The sequence below is a fragment of the Phyllobates terribilis genome, unplaced genomic scaffold (assembly GCF_046119375.1).
Source record: "Phyllobates terribilis strain yellow unplaced genomic scaffold, ASM4611937v1 Scaffold_7__3_contigs__length_470593459, whole genome shotgun sequence".
Taxonomy (NCBI): Eukaryota; Metazoa; Chordata; class Amphibia; order Anura; family Dendrobatidae; genus Phyllobates; species Phyllobates terribilis.
Genome location: NW_027362767.1, coordinates 42,351,906 through 42,369,716, shown reverse-complemented (window position 1 = coordinate 42,369,716; position 17,811 = coordinate 42,351,906). Strand labels below are relative to the sequence as shown.

The 17,811-nt window shown below is 45.9% G+C and overlaps 1 protein-coding gene across 3 annotated transcripts; it reads left to right on the top strand.

The window, feature by feature from the left end:
• The first annotated feature begins 506 nt into the window (after window positions 1-506).
• SLC25A29 (solute carrier family 25 member 29) lies at window positions 507-16,577 on the top strand. 3 transcript variants are annotated; one of them, XM_073638436.1, is made up of 5 exons: window positions 507-854; window positions 11,054-11,097; window positions 12,246-12,277; window positions 15,240-15,323; window positions 15,470-16,577. In XM_073638436.1, the coding sequence occupies exon 5, from the start codon at window positions 15,503-15,505 to the stop codon at window positions 16,211-16,213; it is 711 nt and encodes a 236-aa protein (XP_073494537.1). In that variant the 5' UTR covers window positions 507-854; window positions 11,054-11,097; window positions 12,246-12,277; window positions 15,240-15,323; window positions 15,470-15,502; the 3' UTR covers window positions 16,214-16,577. The 3 variants fall into 3 exon arrangements, with proteins under 3 accessions (XP_073494537.1, XP_073494536.1, XP_073494538.1); XM_073638435.1 differs by lacking the exon at window positions 12,246-12,277; XM_073638437.1 differs by lacking the exon at window positions 507-854 and having other exon boundaries at window positions 11,080-11,097; window positions 12,246-12,292.
• Window positions 16,578-17,811: the final 1,234 nt, after the last annotated feature.

Sequence of the window (17,811 nt, the reverse complement as noted above, 5' to 3'; positions counted from 1 at the left end):
ATTTTGATGCATTTTTTTTCTTCGTAGCCTAAAAAAAACTGATGTAAAATCACAATTGCTTTCTTTAAATGATGAATCCTGGAGTTTCTGTACTTAAAAAAAAAAACGCTGCATCAAATCCACATGAAAAACAAGGACAGTAAATAGCAGATTGCTATTGTGTATTTTGGTGCAGACATGAAAAAAAAACCACCATTCCACAAGTGTGAACGTGGCCTGACAGCTTGGCATCAGATGCAGACGCCTTACCAACATTTAACCCCTACAAACCCAAGATGTCAGATTTCCCACTTTCCTGTAGACACACTGGCTGTGACTTAGCAGAGCTGAGCAGGGCTCACACTCCTCTCTGCCGCTCCTGCCCCCTCCACTGACTCATCCATGTGGATGATGCTCTGAGCTCCGCCCCTCCCCCCCTATCAGGTGGGCGTGTCAAGGAGCAGGGGCTGGGGGTGTTGTCCCTTCCTCCAGCGCTGATTGGACAGGACGCAGCTCCTAAATAAGGATATTTGCACCTTGTTGGGCGGCGACAGAGATAGAAAGGACTGGAGTGCGGCAGGCGCAGAGCGGTGCGACTGGAGGAGGCGCAGGGTGATCGGCAGCAGCGGCGGTGGTACTATTCTGTGACTACAGGGTCATCAGGGCAGGGAAGCAGCTGCTGGTACCTAAGACTCACTACCACCCCCTGTAGGAGCCCTGCCAGCACTGCTAACCCCAGAGGCTTCCTTGTCCTTAGCACCCACTAAAGGGCACCCAGGGCTGGCACTGTGGAGCGGCTGGCGCTGGACACTCTGTAGTATTTGCATCCATCCTGGGAGGAATGGCGCTGGATTTCCTGGCTGGATGCGCAGGAGGTGAGGTTTGCATCAGTCATCGCTATAAATCTTCATGCCCTCCATTTGCCATCCACCATCTGCCTGCTCTCCTGCTTTCCTAAGGACTAGTCTTGGTGCAAAGGATCCATTAGTTTCCCTGATCCATGTTGATGACCCTTCTCCTACAGAATTTTCTGTTTTACCCCCAGGTCTCATTAGCGTTAATATAATTTTTTTTTGCAGCATTTCATGATCCTCTGGAAAGTTGGGGTTATTGTAGTATCCGTATAGGTAATTATTTATATTATATCTCCAATAATTATTATAACAGGAGAGAGGTTGTATGGTGGACACAGCTGTTAATCTGCCCTATAAGCTCCATTATTGCTGTGTTCACGGCTATGACTGGAGCGATGGAATTTACAACCATTTCCCCCATGGAATGTAACTGCTACATATTGATACATTGTATCCTTCCTAATGTAAATATTGATTCATATGTATAAAATAGAGGGAGTTGGGGAAAATGCAGCAGATCAGCCTATTGCGGGGAGCACATCCATTATGTGGTGGTCATCAGTGGAAAAAAAACTGCAGGGCATTAATACATAGGGCAGAATCTGTGTTCCCACAATGTTTTTTATTTTATTTTTTTATGCTGTGTATTAAGAAAAATTAATGTAACCTATTTTACTTAATGGATGCAGAAAATCTACAACATCAAGAGCTCATGGTGGTAATGTACTGCTTACACTGTAGCTGCTGTGTCCCTCCAAAATGCACTCAGTGTATAGAAATGGCAAGAGGCCCATGTAATATCTGTGAGACCTCTGCAACTGTTCTGGGGTCCAATAGATAAGGAGGGTCCTATGTCACCATAGAACAGCTTCCTACTGTCCATTAGGCTTTAGTGTATCCAAAACTCAGGACAGGTGTCAATCTTTTAATTAGTTTTTCTCTCTCACTACTGATTTTAACATACAAATGCTGATGTGTGAATGAGGCCTTAGATGGTATCTAGGGGTCTCTGATTTTTATTTAATAGGTCAAAAATATTGGTAGATCGTAAGTAACATAAGGGGGCATTAGGATGATTTATTGTGAGTAAGGGGCCACACGCTGTTCTTGCATAGGGGTCCTCTGCTGCTTCTGTCTGCACCTGAAGACTGGAGGACTTATTGGGGAAGGTGTATTCCAAGGACCTGCTTGTAATTCAGTTTTGAGGGAGTTCTGCAGAGGGTGGCTTCATTTCCTAGACAATTCACAGGAGGAGACCCCATGTTATATATATATATATATATATATATAATATATATATATATATAATATTCTGTGCAGGATTATGGGCAGCTGTCAGTGAGTCACCTACAGCTCTCCCTTCCTTATGCAATCTGCTGCACTGTAGATTAGCAATGTGGATTTGTAAAACTCTTTATTAATGTGAACAATGGGGTCGTTTGCCGCCTGCGCTCGCTGCTTCCACTCTACACAATGAGGCAAAGGATTTTGCACCAGCAGCGAGGTGATGACATCAGTGAAGAACATTTCTCATACCCAGGGCTGGAGGATTTGGGTTCCTCCTGAGTTCTTCTTCTTTAGATGAGGATTGCATTAGATTTGTGTCCTTCTCTCCAGTGCATATGAATGTTCCCCGGCTCGTGGGATCTGCATGACAATTGGGTGTAAACATATGCCCATGTCTCTTGGCTGTTACACTTGTCTTTGCAATGCCCTGATCTGGGACATTGTGTATAATTTTTCTTAGGTGTAAAGAGTATTGCAACAGACTCTTTCATTATAAATTGTCTGTGCATCTGAGTCATGCGGTAGGAGGCTGCCCCTTTGTATGGCATTCTGAGGAAGTGACGGAGCGGGTTATTATAGGTAGATACCAGTGCAATGTAATAATGTTTAATTATGGATCTCTCCTTGTTTTTAGATTAGGACAGAGAACATTGATTATATAACGTCTACTCAATGCAAATTGTGGCTGAATTATTTTTTTTCTTGTATGCAAGGAAAAAAAACTGATTTTAATCAGTGTTTAGGTCATTGGCAGTTTTTGCCATAAGTGATTCATCAGTTCATATTGTATGTAAAAAAGAAAAACTGCTGTTGGTTTCTCAGTCTTCTCCTATCAAGCAGTCAGTGAAAAGTTTGGTTGGTGAGTTGGATCAAAATCAGACAAGTTTCTCCATGTTTTGGCGCTAACTATTTGGTTTGCAAAAATTACACGAACATGTGAACAGTCCCATAGGAAAAAAATAGGATCATGTTTTTATCATGAAAACCTGATTTCTGAATGAGCCCTTCCTGTATATTGGTGAGAAGATTCTTGGAGGACAGTGATGCGAATTGACACTCCTAATATAACAGAACGTTGCAAATGGAGGGTAGAGGGCACCATTTCCTGGGTTCATCACATCAAGGAGATCTCTAGACTTGAGCTTCTGCCGGTAATGAGCCAATTTTATACCTCTAGTAGGTGAGGACCCCTTTACAGATTTTTCATTGGTGCCCTGACACTTCAAGTTGTGGCTCTGCTTGGAAAGACTCTGGTGTCAGTGGCATAGCGGTTGCAGAGGGTGCGACCATGACCAAGCCTGTGCGCCAACCCCATAGCCTACTTCAGCTGGATGTGTGTGTCCTCAGACGCACGTTCAGCTGGACTGTAGTGCAGCGCAGGGACCCTCGAACTCCCTGCGCTGCAGTACGCGCCACTGGCCGATCAGAGGCTGGCAGCTGATATCTGCGTATCAGGCATTGGTATTTCCCACAGCAGTAACGTCATCCGTTGCTATAGCAGGCAAGCCGATGTTGGCTGGCAGCGTGCAGTGCAGGGAGCCGGAGGGTCCGAGGATGCACATCCAGCTGAAGTAAGTGACTGGTTTGGTGGGCTCCCCCTCTTGTACGGGCCAGGAACAAAAACGTTGTACATCAAGGGAGCTGAGGAAGGTGAGGGTGTGTGTTTTTGTTTTTGTTTTTTTGTTTTTTTTATGCAGAACAGGGAACATATGGCTACCAGGAAGGGGCCCAGGATGGAGGGCATGTGATGCGCCCCCTGGGCCGTGGGGTACTCGGTGCCGGGCCGGTCGTTGCTAAGGGAGATGTCACAGTGGCGGTGACCCGGTCCGTGACCCAGGGCGGTCAGTAAAAAAGATTATTTACAGGGGATTTATAGTTTTTATATAAAGTTTTTGACGCTATGTGGAGCTGCCGCTGCGGTGCAGATCCTCTGGAGCTGTTGATGCAGCAGAGTTGGTTTAGCTCTCCACAGGAAGAGCTTAGCTCCAGGGCAGTGTAGAAGTTGTAGATGTTGTAGTGCAGGGAGTGATGGCGCAGCAGTAATTCACAGACAGTGGGGTGCACTCTTCAGAGTTTACTCAGTTGTTAAGTTCCTCAGGTTGCACTGTACAGGTTACAACCTCCCACGTCGCACTGAATTCACCAGGCAGGAGCTCGGCAATCTCTCAGGTAATTCCAGAGCACTTAACGGGACCCCTTTCTATGTGCCTTCCTCAGTCGTCTTCCTGCGCTGGCTCTCGCCCTCCTGCCCTGCGCCTCCCAATCCGGTAACCTTGGGTCTTGTCGGGCGACCTGCAGTCCCCTGGACCCTCTGTGGCCACCTTTTCGGCGATGTAATTGTGGCTGTGGCAACTGCACCCTTAAAGTACAGAAGCCTCTGGTTTCTAGCTGAGCCTTGTAGTTCTCCACTAGTTTAGGGGCCGGTCCCCTCTGCGGCTTGATCCTTCCACACAAGGTAGATTCGGGCATACGGGTGGCCTCCAGCACTGCCCGTACCCCTAGGATCCCTTCATTCCTCCTGGAGCTTTCTCTCCTGCTCCCCTCTCCTTCTTTTTCTTGGGCCTCTCACTAGGTCCTCTCACTAGGTCCTCTCTGGGGCAGAGCTCGTACAGAGCCCCTGCTCCCCTTCCCCTCACTTTCCTCCTCCAACTGACCACACTCTCTCAAGATGGCTTCCCATTTTATACAACTCCTTCACAAATGCTCCCCTGTTCTTCTTCCTCCACCCACACCCACTACTTGGTTCCCCTCCACTCCAGCCAAGGACTGTGCTCTCCCTTAGGAGCAATCTCACCCTGCCCTACTGAAGTGGATGTGTTGGATGCAGGTGTTAGGGTCCCGGGCAGCACTCTATCCTTAACTGAGAGTGGGATACCACACCTCTGGGTGAGATGCAGTACCTCTGCGGCGACTGAACCCCCCCAGGGGCGCCACACATGGATACCAGGAAGGGGCCCAGGACGGAGGGCATGGATACCAGGAAGGGGCCCAGGACTACCTTTTTATTGCTTCCAGTAGTTTTTAGAATGGTCACCAGGTTCAGGTGATTTTGGTGGAGTACCCAAATGTCTTTGGGGTTTTAAAAATCCTCATTGGAGATCTGTCTAATAAAAGCATAAAACTCCACTGGGGAGAAGAGCAGGGGCCTATGGATTACTATGAAATGTAGGTGACACAGAGATGGAATGATGGCACCATAGCCGCTGGCAATTGTCATAAATGTGAATAAGTGATACAAAACAACAAAAGGCTAGATTATTTTATGAATAATCTTGTTCTCTGCGCTCCGCTCAGTCACTGACAACCTTTTCTCCTGTGTAATCAGCCCTCCCTTCTCTATAGACCGCAGCTCAGGGCTGCAGGAGATGGACAGGAGCCGCATTCATTTATTCTTGCAGATGAGGGTTGTTGGAAACTTACACAATTTTTGCTTAAGGCAGTTTGTGTTCAAGACTAGTCCTCAGCCTAAAGATTCTGGGAAAGACAGAACAGGTAATGCAAGTATGCAAATAGAAAGATAACCTGTAATCTTGATGAGATTCCTAAGAAGTCTTTAGGTGACCGGTGGAGGAAGCGGCTCCTGGAAAGTGCAATTCCCCAAATTGTCAAAAATCAGCCAAGATGTGTGCGGAGCTGAAGTTACTCAGTATCCTTCCTCTATTGCCTGCAGGGTCGCCCTTTAGCTTTGCTCATTGCATTCTCTATCCTTTCCAGTAGATGTTACAGGCTTGGCGCTGTTTTATCCATTTGTTTGTTGGAGAAAACTAGTGAATCTCCCTGAGCTCCATATAGCAGGGACATTTCTGCCTAGGTAGTGGGGTGAGGAGGGTCTTCTGGTTAAATGGAAAACAGGAGTGCAAAACTTTGCATTTAATAGCCTTGGGGTTCGGGTGAGAGGCTATGTGCACATGATGTCTTTTTCAGTCAAAATCCACTTGCAAATGTAAAAGAAACACAGGTCAAAACCTCGCGGCTGTGCACGTCCCGTCTCGTGTCTCCATTAACTGCTTCAAGGTTCGGAAACCCTGGAGCAGTTACAAGACGTGATGTGCTCATTTTTCACAGTATAGAGTAAGACGTCAGTGGTGGAGTCTCCGCAAGAACAGCAAAGCCGCCGGTGATGTCTCACGACAATGTCCACCTGCGTTTTCCTGAAGTAGCTTCTCCTGGGAAAACTCAGTGTCTGCGTCTAAGTGGCGTCTTGTGAATAGAACTCTAAGGCTAAATTCCCATGATGAGTATTTGGTGCGTTCTTGATGCTGCAGATTTCCTCCAGCACTTCTGCACCACTTAACTAAATTGGGTTACTTGTTTTTTATTGCATGTGTTTTTTTTTTTTTTTTCTTTTTTAAAACTGAGCTGCTTTTAGTTTTGATTTTTGGAATTTGGTCTTGACAAAAAATGTTTTTGCTGGTCATGTGTGGATTACATCCAGTATTTTTATTTATTTTACTCGCTTACATAGCGCCATTAATTCCACAGCGCTTTACAGACTTTATTGGCACTGTCCCCATTGGGGCTCACAATCTGCATTCAGTCTTTGGAGTGTGGGATGAAACCGGAGGAAACCCACGCAAACGCGTGGGGAGAACATACAAACTCCTTGCAGATGTTGTCCTTGGTGGGATTTGAACACAGAATGTCTGATTTGCTAAAAAAAGGTCTATAAACATGTCTTACATAGGCGCTTATTGATCGGCCCATGTGAGACATGCAAGTACTGGAGATGGAGAATTTCCAAATGGGCAGTAGGACCTCATATCATGCGCCCACTAGTGATTTTATTTCTCCCTAGTGCTAATGAAAAGGTTGGGTAAGCATTGGCTGTGGAGTCTTATTCATGGAGGGAGTTATGTTCAATCTTGGCTTGTCAATTACATGTAGTGGACGGTCTATGATTCGGCCCCCAGACTAGCATATTTTATAGATAGAGAGAGAGGTTTCGTTACAAGCACAATGATATTTGTGACTTGTAGCTCATCAAAAAATCCTATAATATCCATCAGATCAGCAGTATGAAGCAGCTGTGCTTGGATGTAGGGTGCACAACACAATGGCTGAAACACCAATGTTGTATTGGTGGTAGTCACATCCTGGGATCCCCAACTTCTACTACTGTGGGCTCCAAAAAAGAATCCTTTTTGAAAATCCCCAGGAGTGCCATGTTGCAGATGCATAGATATCACAATATCTTGTAAAGAACATGCAGTTGTTGAGGGTGCATCCCCACCCCCCACTATAATGGCTGGACCCCTATAGTATAGGAGCACCGGTCTGATTTCCAGCTGTTTGGCTCCAGGACACTTGCCTTCCTGCTATTTGTGGTTCTCCATACTGAAGAGTTAGTTTGTATTCATCTATCTCAGAACAAATCTCCATTAACATATAAATGTCAGGCTGTTTTCCATGACTTGCAGAACCCGTTTGTTTACGCTCTGCTGGTCCCGGGGATAAATGTGGAGGAGATCCCTAGGACTTGCGTGTTGCTCACACCCCTGACAAGACCAATCACAATCTCCTGGCTACATGTCAGATGACATATGGAATCCACGCCACGTGCCTATTTCTGCTCTGGGTGTATTTAAGGTCTCAGTGTAATGTCGTTGTCTGGTCTCTGCACCTTCTTGGAATTCTATATCTTGGAAGGGCAGAATACCATTTCATGAAGTGACCAGACTAGACTTCATGGTAAAGATGGAACATGCAGGTGAGCGGTGGGTTACATTCACCGACGGGTAGTAAAAAAAACAAACAAAAAAAACAAACATTTAATCTATATGTACAATGGGATTTTTGTGGGTTATTTCTGTTATCCTAGACACGGGGGGGCTGACTGAGTCTCCTTGGCTCGGACTAGTGCGGCCATCTGGAGAGATCTGGACCTCAGTCTTAATGCAAGAACGAGGCCTTTAATGAGAAAAGCTTTTCACTGGAGAGGTGGTTGGAATTTCCATACAAATAAATGGGAATGATGACAGTGCGCATCAGGGCCCTGACTGGTGGGATCCTCAGCTACTGTATAATTATGGCATGTTCTCTGTGCCGTAAATGTACAAGATGAGAATACCCCTTTAGCAGATCGACCTTCCTTGCTTGGATTATGATCATTATCTGGTCATATTGGGGGCTGATGTTGAGCATACACGCATTTTGCCAGATTCACACATCAGTGTTTTGCAGTCAAAGTGCAGAACATGATGCACAGGCTGGCGTAACTCTACAGCCTCATGTCAGGAGACCCATGCCCATCCATGCATCGCAGACCGTACCTGGACCATGAAACACGGATGTGTGAATCTGGTTGTATTGCCAACATAAATTCTCACTGATCTAGGGATAGATGATATGTTGTGTATCAGTGGGGGGCCGACTCCTGGGACCTCCACTGATCCCAAAAACAGGTCTCTTAAATGTTCCTTCCCATTTATTCTCTGCTGGGCTTTTTCCAACAGTCCAATAGACCTTGACCAGAGCTGGGGTTCGGATGCCTGGCCACCGATGCTTTCTTGGATCGGTTGAGGTCCCGGCAGTTGGACTGTACTGATCCACAAATTGTCACTTGTCTTTTGGTGCCGGTGTGGCCCCACACCAGCGGCTACATCCTGGCTCTCAGTTTTCTCCTTTCTATATGATGGTCTTATGGCCGGGGAGAAGGGCCCTTGGTTAGGCCACATTCAGTGGTTTGGTTATTTTGGGAGACAAGGTGCTATGTATGTATGATACACTAATACCTAAAAGTAAATGGATAAATCGCACAGTGCATAAAAATGATAAATAATATTTTGATCAAAATAATGTAAAAGCCGCCACGTCACGGCACCCCTTATGGGACAGTCCTAACTCTAATAAAACCTTACCATTTGTCAAGTGACCTACATATGGATAAGGGCAGAGAGACTGAACCCTTAGTAGAAGCATGGACCTGAGAGGCAGAGTGAACCTTTCAGCTCAAAGGGCGGCACACCCTTATATGAACTAAAGCACATTAGACTACAAAAAAAAAACCTGGGAGTCTGAACTGAAACGTATATTGATGTGCATGTTCACGTAAGGCCGTTAGACAGAAAAAAACAAAGACAAAAGTAGTTGTCTATACATAGATAATGGTAGAACTCTACTCCTTTCTATGTCTGATGTTTTTCACCCTCAGCACCGATATTATCACATCATCCAGCGCCCGCACGGTTAATGTCACTGATACCCCACGTAGTCTGGCAGTCACGACTTTTTTCCATTTACAAGGTATCACTGTGTAAAAATAGCCTCTCCGATTCAGCCGGATCTATTACCACTCGTGTTTTTCTCAACGCGTTTGACTCTGAATTCATTTTAATGGGAACATTTAAAGGAAAATTGGGATAAAACGCAATTGTCAGCAAGACTGATCCTTGCTTAACCCCTACACTCTCTCAGAAGGATCATATAAAACCCACATCGGTTGGGCTTGGTTCATGTTGGCTTTGAGAATATTTGATGCCTAGATGGTTGTGCCAACATTTGCTGGATTAGTATGGTCATGGTTGGTCAGTGAGCACACGCAACCACTATCGATGTCTGCAGGCCTCCAGAGGTTCAGTAAAGTTCTTGACCTTCTCCAGTCTGGAGACTTCTTAACCAAGGACAAACCATCACTGGTGAAGATGAACAAACAATGTTCTGATGTTTTTTGGATGGAGGGGTCCATGTTTGGTTGGACAGGATAGGGTGTCCGGTGGGGGTAGGGTTACCTGACCCACCAGTCGACTTTCATCCTAACCAAGAGATATATATATATTATTGTAATGGTTATTGCACATGGCCTCATTCTGCACACAAGGGACATCTCGCCTATCAGAAAGCATAGAAGGGGCTTATCTGCCCTCTGAGATCTCTGTCCACTGACCAGTAGATGAAAGTTAGGCAGACCATGGATGACCAGTTCTGCAAATTTCGAGGTCTGGGATCTTGAGGACTTTTACTAAACGTTCCCCTGGCGTTTTACCCCTAAAGCTGGTTGTGGACATTGGTTGAACTTGCCAACCAGACGTCAGTGTAGGCGTTCTGACTCTCCCCACTGAAAACATGTGCATGCTCCGCTAACCATACATGTATACAATGAAGCCGGCATTCATTGCCATCTACCTGGCCGCATTATAAAGAAGCCTATAGGCTGTTTTGGGGTCTAGTAGCCCAAAGACCCCGCTGAATGTTACTACTAATGTATCAGGGGTGGTAGACCCTCTTGTGCACCTGTGACAAGTGATTGGAGGAATACAAGACGGTAGATGGATTTTTGTGGTGTCCCATATTATCCAGTAAGACAAGTGGCCCCAAATGTTTTTCACAGCTGCTCATCTCCTCTTGCTTAGAATCAACATGATCCTTTGGAGTTGCTCAATATCGTAAGACCCTTTTGTGCAACTATTAGATCAGAGCTATGGCCTGAGGATCTTGGAGATTGAGTTTACACTGTTTTGCATGGGACTTGATTTTCTGCATAGCGAGCGCCTTATTCTTAATCCGGTTTTAGTCCACCTTAGGCAGAAGATGAGGAAGATCTCTGTACAGGGATAAACCTTGTATGACCATGATTAGCGATTTACACTAACTACTGGAGGTGACGTATCAGTGCGGAGGTCAAAAGGCAACACGTCCTTCCTATTAAAAGGTATCAACCACTGAGGACTCTCAAATCTAAATACTTTCCTATCTAAGGAAAATTATTCTCATCGAGGAAGGGGTTGTCTGAGCGTATGCACATAATAAATCACCCACCCCCAATCGCTGCAAACCTACATAGTAATGTCGGTGCCCTACAGCACCATAGGTATTGGAAAATCTCGTCATTTGACCATGGATGTAACTTTGGCACGGAGAATGTTTTACGCTGTCAGGAACATTAGGATATTGTTTTATTATATTTAATAACTTTTTTTTTTTTTTTTTTTTCCTAGGTGCTGCTGGTGTTTTAGTTGGACACCCATTTGACACAGTAAAGGTGGGTAACCTGTACGATTGTATGCGAGTTGCATAAGGAATTATCATCTTTCCTATTTTTAGAGAAATTGTTCTTGATTTCCTTTTAGACGTGCGATATACTATGATGACATTTTTCTTTAACATTTTAACCCCTGCACAACTGCCTGGATTTGAGCAATGCACAGATGTCCAGTGCTATAAACTAGAAGGACGCTTTATTTGTGCACTGTTCGGAGCTGATCCCTTACTCTCTGCATAGGGTAGACTATCTCTAGAAGGGGGCAGGTTGTGTTTCATGGCAGCATGTGACTAGTGGCGATAAAACGTGGCCTTGCAGGTCAGCACTTAACTGGATATAGTTTATACGAAAATGCAACGCCCCTTAAGGTCTGCCTATAACAATGCATTGTTATTTGGGGCCACTAATTGAACCCCTGTAACCTGGAAGACTGTTCTAGACATTTGTTTCCCACAGGGATTAGCGGTGCCATTGTGGGATTGACTCTTATACACTTTTTTTTTGCATCTAAATATCTAGTTTAATTTGACTGACTCATAAATATAATCTGTCCCAGAAGTGTGCTCAAACATACGGTATAAATGCAGCCCCCTCACCACTATCAGATTTTGCACAAAGGCAGAGCTGCTCCGCATAGTATCCAAGAGCAGTAAAAGTAACACTTTTATATGAAGTCTATTAGAAAGTTGCAGAGCTTTATCTTAGCAAACTATTGAAGAGTAATTTTAGGTGTTAAATTAGTTGGACTATTATGACCTCCACTGATTACTAGAATGGGGGACTCCATTAACTGCCCCACCAAGAAGAAGAAAATAGATTTTTGCATGGAGTTGCTGTATAACATAGTGATTAGTGGGGTCTCTGTGATCAGACCGGGGGATAGGTGTCAACATCTTCTGGCTTTGGATTTTCTGTGCTGCAGAGTCAATAATTTCCAAAAGCTCCATCTACCCAGGAAAGTGATTCTGGGAATGCTAGTATATTATGGAATTGCTATATAAGCAATTGTCAAATCCTGTTTCCCTAATGCACTTTATTTATTTTTTTTTCCTCAAACAAGTTTCTGTATGTGATCTATTTGCTTGTTGCTTTTAATTTCCTCTGCTCTCCAAGCTAGGGGAAGCCTTAAAAGTGTTACTTTATTGTAGATGAGCCCGCTTGGCAGAGCGTTCCCCCGCCAGTAAGTATTTCCCAGGTGAATTCTCGTTTCTCTCCAACTGATTCTTTCTGAAATCGTGTAATTTCTGGAACAAATATCAAAAATGGTGCAAAGGAAAGTGGAGCGCTTGTTATAGCAGCCGGACTTCTGCTGATCCAATCTGACTGCTCCAATTTTTCCTTTGTGCCGGTTCTGATCCGTTTCCCCAGCTCTGTCCGAATAAATTTAAGTCGTCTTAACTCTTCATTTGACGCTGCTCTCTCCTGTCCGGTTTGGATCCCCATCCTCCACCCGCGTTCATGTTTCAGTGCAGCTTTCCATAGTGTCCTTTTGTGGTCCTCGTCACCTGCTTTCCTGCATGCTCGTCTGCCTCAGCCATGTTTCGTTTGCTTTCCCTTTAAAGAATTTCTATAAATGGGAAGATCCGTGTCCGATCACTTTCACCCCCTTCTCTCACAGCCCCTTTAAATAAAACCACTGAATCGATGACTTCCAAAACTGTAACAACCCCTCCAATGCAAAAAAAAGTCCCCATGCTGTTGCCGAATCCTCCTTTCTTTACCATGGAGATAAGCGGTGCCATGATAGTCTTGCTGATTCTCATCAATATTGCTCCCAATGACTCAACGTGATAAGTGTCCCACACCGGCTCCTCAATCAGAGATCTGCTCGATCCTTGTTGACGAACTCTCCCTCTAAATGGGCAACAACAGATCTAATGTAAGTGGTCACTGAGCTTTTCCAGTGAGGAAGGCGGAGCTATGCAAAACTAGTGGGCGGAAGCATGCACTTTGCATTGGCCACACCCAGAGTGCACCAAGCACTCTAATTAGAATATCTGCTTATACTTCTGTTTCTGCAGAATGGATGCAGCGATTTAGATCACTAAAGGCGCAATTAATATAGTGGCTGTTATCCCCCCTACAAGTCTATGAGCTTAGAACAAACGACAAGTATAAACTGACGGACTCCCTTCAAGAGGGGGATGATATTTACTCACGGAGCTAAATGTAACTGTGTGTCCTTGGCTCCCGGCCCTCACATTCTGTGACGTTTGTGCGTTGATCAGGCTGACCGTTCTGATATCCGGGCTCCATACGGGTCAGACTTTCTATAGATGCCGGTCTCCCAATATATTTTATGATGAACAGAGCTGCATAATTATTACTCGGTCACAGCGGATTTCATGGCCATGTCCTGCACTGCTACTGGGGCTAAAAGCAAGGGGGGGGGGGGGGGTGTCCTGCACTGCTACTGGGGCTAAAAGCAATGGGGGGGGGGGGGTGTCCTGCACTGCTACTGGGGCTAAAAGCAATGGGGGGGGGGGGGGGGTGTCCTGCACTGCTACTGGGGCTAAAAGCAAGGGGGGGGGGTGTCCTGCACTGCTACTGGGGCTAAAAGCAAGGGGGGGGGGTGTCCTGCACTGCTACTGGGGCTAAAAGCAAGGGGGGGGTGTCCTGCACTGCTACTGGGGCTAAAAGCAAGGGGGGGGGGGGTGTCCTGCACTGCTGCTGGGGCTAAAAGCAAGGTGGGGGGGGGGGATGTCCTGCACTGCTGCTGGGACTGTAGGATGCAAGGTAGAGGGGGGGGGGGGGTGGGTACCTTTACCATGGACAGACTTCAACTTGCATTTTGGCTACTAGGTGGCCACCTAGACACATATAATGTAAACAACTCCCAACAGAGTATAATGAATTCCTCTATTTCTCCTCTCGGGATCTGTTAGATCAAAAGGAAAGTTAAGAAAGGCCACCTCTATATACGTCTAATGGGCCTGTTCTAATGTTTTTCAAGCTTGGGAAGGTGACTCCTGTCATTTCAAGCTGCAGTACTGAGAAATGCATTGCACTTACTGGCAGCCTTACAGCCTACACGATGACTTTGGATCACAAGGCTGCTCATAGCTCAGATGATCAGCTGCACTCCTCCAGAGATTGCTGCGGCCTCCAGCAATGACGCTGAATCATGAGCGGCTCATAGTCGGCAACATCGAATTCACTGGAAATTCTAATATTAGACGCAAGGGGATGACTGTTAGGAAGCCTGGATGACTCTGTGACGAAAAGAACTGCCTTACGTTCCGCTGTCTGGAGCAGCTAGATCTCCTTGGTGCCCGTAGGATACATAAGATGTGTATTCCTGGCAGACCACCGCTTTGTGTGATGGGAAGGTACCCACTGCAGAGGATACTGCGGCTCGCTGATAATGATGAGGGAACCTTGATATTAGAGCATTTGAATCTTCCTTTGAGGCATTTTCGTCAGTCGATCCTTGTACATGGCGGCTGGCGTTCACATAGATGTGTAATGTGTCAGGACGTAACGGTGGCTCTAGTCTCGTTGTGTAACCTGTCTGGTTACGTAATGTGGCACAGTATTTGGGATCTTTGTATTTGGCTTCTGTTGTTCGTTCTGTTGGCGCGGAGGACGGCGGAGACCTTGCTCAATCCAAATAGGTGTGGAGTCCTCATCAGGACCCTAATACAAACTGGTCCAGGAAAAACTGTCAATCATTCTCTGAGCAGGACTCGGAAATTCTCTACGATTCAGCAGGAGCCCTGGCTGCCGTCGTATGTCACAGATCTGCGTCTCCTTTCTAGTCTGTGCTGCCCCCTGGGACCGGACTGATCCACTGCAGCCCACCTAGTATTAGGATTCCATAACTGTGAAGTCTTTGGTTATCAGTCCTTTGGGACGGTCATTGGTCTTGCACTGCAGTCATAGGTTTTTGCCACCTTCCTGCAAACAAAAGCATTCTGCTGTTTCCCTTGTGCATTTCACCCTCCATTCTTGCTGTAGTAGGTCCTGTCGCTTGCTCATCGCCTGGTCCATCTCGTGCCTCTGCCTTGTGTTCAATGTCCATTATGAAGAAGGAATAAATTGTGCTGACAGCTGAATTGTGACACTTGATGAACATCTCGCTATTCCATGCTGCCATGTGCTGTAAGGACTCTTTTCATGACCACTGTTGTCCTTTCTTCTAGGTGCGGCTGCAGGTTCAGAGTGTGTCCAAACCCCTTTATCGAGGGACCATTCATTGCTTCCAATCCATTATCAAACAGGAATCGGTAAGTGTTTCTTCTCCGTTCTGAATTGCTGCTCTTGTATCTTGAGATGTATCACTGTGGTCACCAGTTGACATTGACCTATGAAATACAAGTTGTCACCTGGGTACGTAAGGTCATGACTTGATATAATTTGTCCTTTCTTGTAGGCATGGGGACTTTACAAAGGAGTGGGATCACCAATGATGGGGTTGACCTTCATCAACGCACTCGTTTTTGGAGTTCAAGGAAATGCCTTGAGATACCTCGGCTCCGACACCCCGTTAAACCAGTTTTGTGCGGGAGCAGCCGCTGGCGCCATCCAGTGTGTGATCTGTTGCCCGATGGAGCTGTCGAAGACCAGGATGCAACTCCAAGGAACCGGAGAATACAAATCAAAATCCAAGACCTACAAGAATTCCTTGGACTGTTTGGTAAAGATTCATCGAAAAGAAGGACTGAGGGGCATCAACAGGGGCATGGTCACCACCTTCCTCAGGGAGACCCCAAGCTTTGGTTTTTACTTCTTGACCTATGACTATCTCACCAGGTATCTTGGCTGTGAGATCAATGACAGTTTAATTATCCCTAAGCTGCTGTTTGCTGGGGGGATGTCGGGGATCGTGTCCTGGCTATCGACTTACCCCATTGATGTGATCAAATCGCGACTCCAAGCCGATGGCATTGGAGGGGTCAACAACTACGATGGCATTCTGGACTGTGTGAGGAAGAGCTACCAAGTGGAAGGCTGGAGAGTGTTTACCAGGGGTCTGACGTCCACGTTGCTCAGAGCCTTTCCCGTTAATGCTGCCACGTTTGCCACCGTCACCTTGTTCCTTATGTACATGAGGTCGGAGAACGCCATAAAGGAATGTGACACCGGCCCGGCCATCCAGCAGCCGTCCAGCATGTAAATCTGTTACCGAGTATCCGAACAATGTGGAGCTATTTTTCTATGAATTGTATGTACATAACATGTGAATAATTGGTGTAAAGGCATTTTAGGCAGGTGTTCATCTCCATCGTATTATACAGTGTGGCCTTATTGGGATACATTGCTCCCCTACAGCCGCAGAAGATGTGGGGGGGGGGGGGTTATGCTTCTGGAAGCTTCTCTTAAATTACTAGCCCTCGATGGAGGAGCAACTACCCACTTGCACGCCCTAAGCCATTACCGGATGTATTAAAATGGCGTCATAGCAAGGGAGGAACTTGTCTCCTGTATGTTCCCCCTGAAATAAATGACCATCCTTGGGATGAGGGACGGGGGGGGGGGGGGGGGGGAATGACTACTTGAGGTTGGTGCAGATAATTCCAGAAAGTGGAGATTTGGTGGGGCCAGTTGCAAGGAAGCTGTCCAAGATCTGGCCATTGCAAAAACTCTATTGAAGGAAACTTTCTAGTTGTTGACAACTTTTTAAAGATGAATTGGCACCTCCTAAACTCCAGGTGGCAGTGTTTTTAAGTGATAATGTAATGACTGGATTCCTGGCTGCTTTTTATTTTTTTTAGTAACTTTCCATTCCTCTTCGTTACCTAAGTTTTAACTACGGATTCGGCTGTCTGTTACATACACGGTAATGGATGAACTATAGGTCATGCTTTGTTCAGTCAAGTATGTGAATACAGCTTTGAGACAGTAAAAAGGCTTTTAATGTCAATATTTATTTTTTATATATACAATATTTTAATTTACTGGGTTAAAGCTGCAATTTATTTACTGTATAATGTAAAGTATGTGCACCCCCCCCCCCCCCCCCCGAAGTTTTCTTTTTTAAATGTTTCTTAAATGCTGAGAATAAATGATCGCAAGTAGGGTGCATCCAAGAATAATGGCGGCAAATGGGTCACTACTGTATGGAGCGGAATGGGTTAAATAAAAGTTCTTATAGCAGTTGCTTGTGTCATGTGATCAATCAGTAAAGGAATGATTGACTAAGGCTGCGTGCCCACTATGCGTTTTTGCCGCGGAATTTCCGCAGCGAAAACTCTTAAACGCTTGGTAATACGTGCCCCATGGTCCCCAATGATCCGCAGCGGAAATGTCCGCAGTATGTGCACGGCACATGCGGATTATCATTGCGGAAAAATCCGCAGCACGTCAACTTAATTTTGCGGAAACGCGGCACAATCGCCGCCACTGAATCGCATCATATCCGCATGAGTACATGTGCACATGCGGATATTAAGCAATTCAATGTGTGGATGGTACCTGGGTCTGGAGAAGAGGAGACTCTCATCCAGACCCCGGTACCATAGTCATGTGACAGTTCACGCGGCCGATTATGTTAGCAGTCGCGTGACCTGTCACATAACCAAGCAACGTCATGGAAGGTCCTTTTACACCATCACGAACTGCCGGGGAGCCAGGACGCATCGCTGAGGAGACCGGGGGCCATCGGAAGGTGTATGTATGTATGTATGTATGTATGTATGCAGTCACACTTTATAAATACATGCCGGTTGCATGGATTTATATTGTGTGACCAAGTTGTCAAGCACTTTCCAAGTG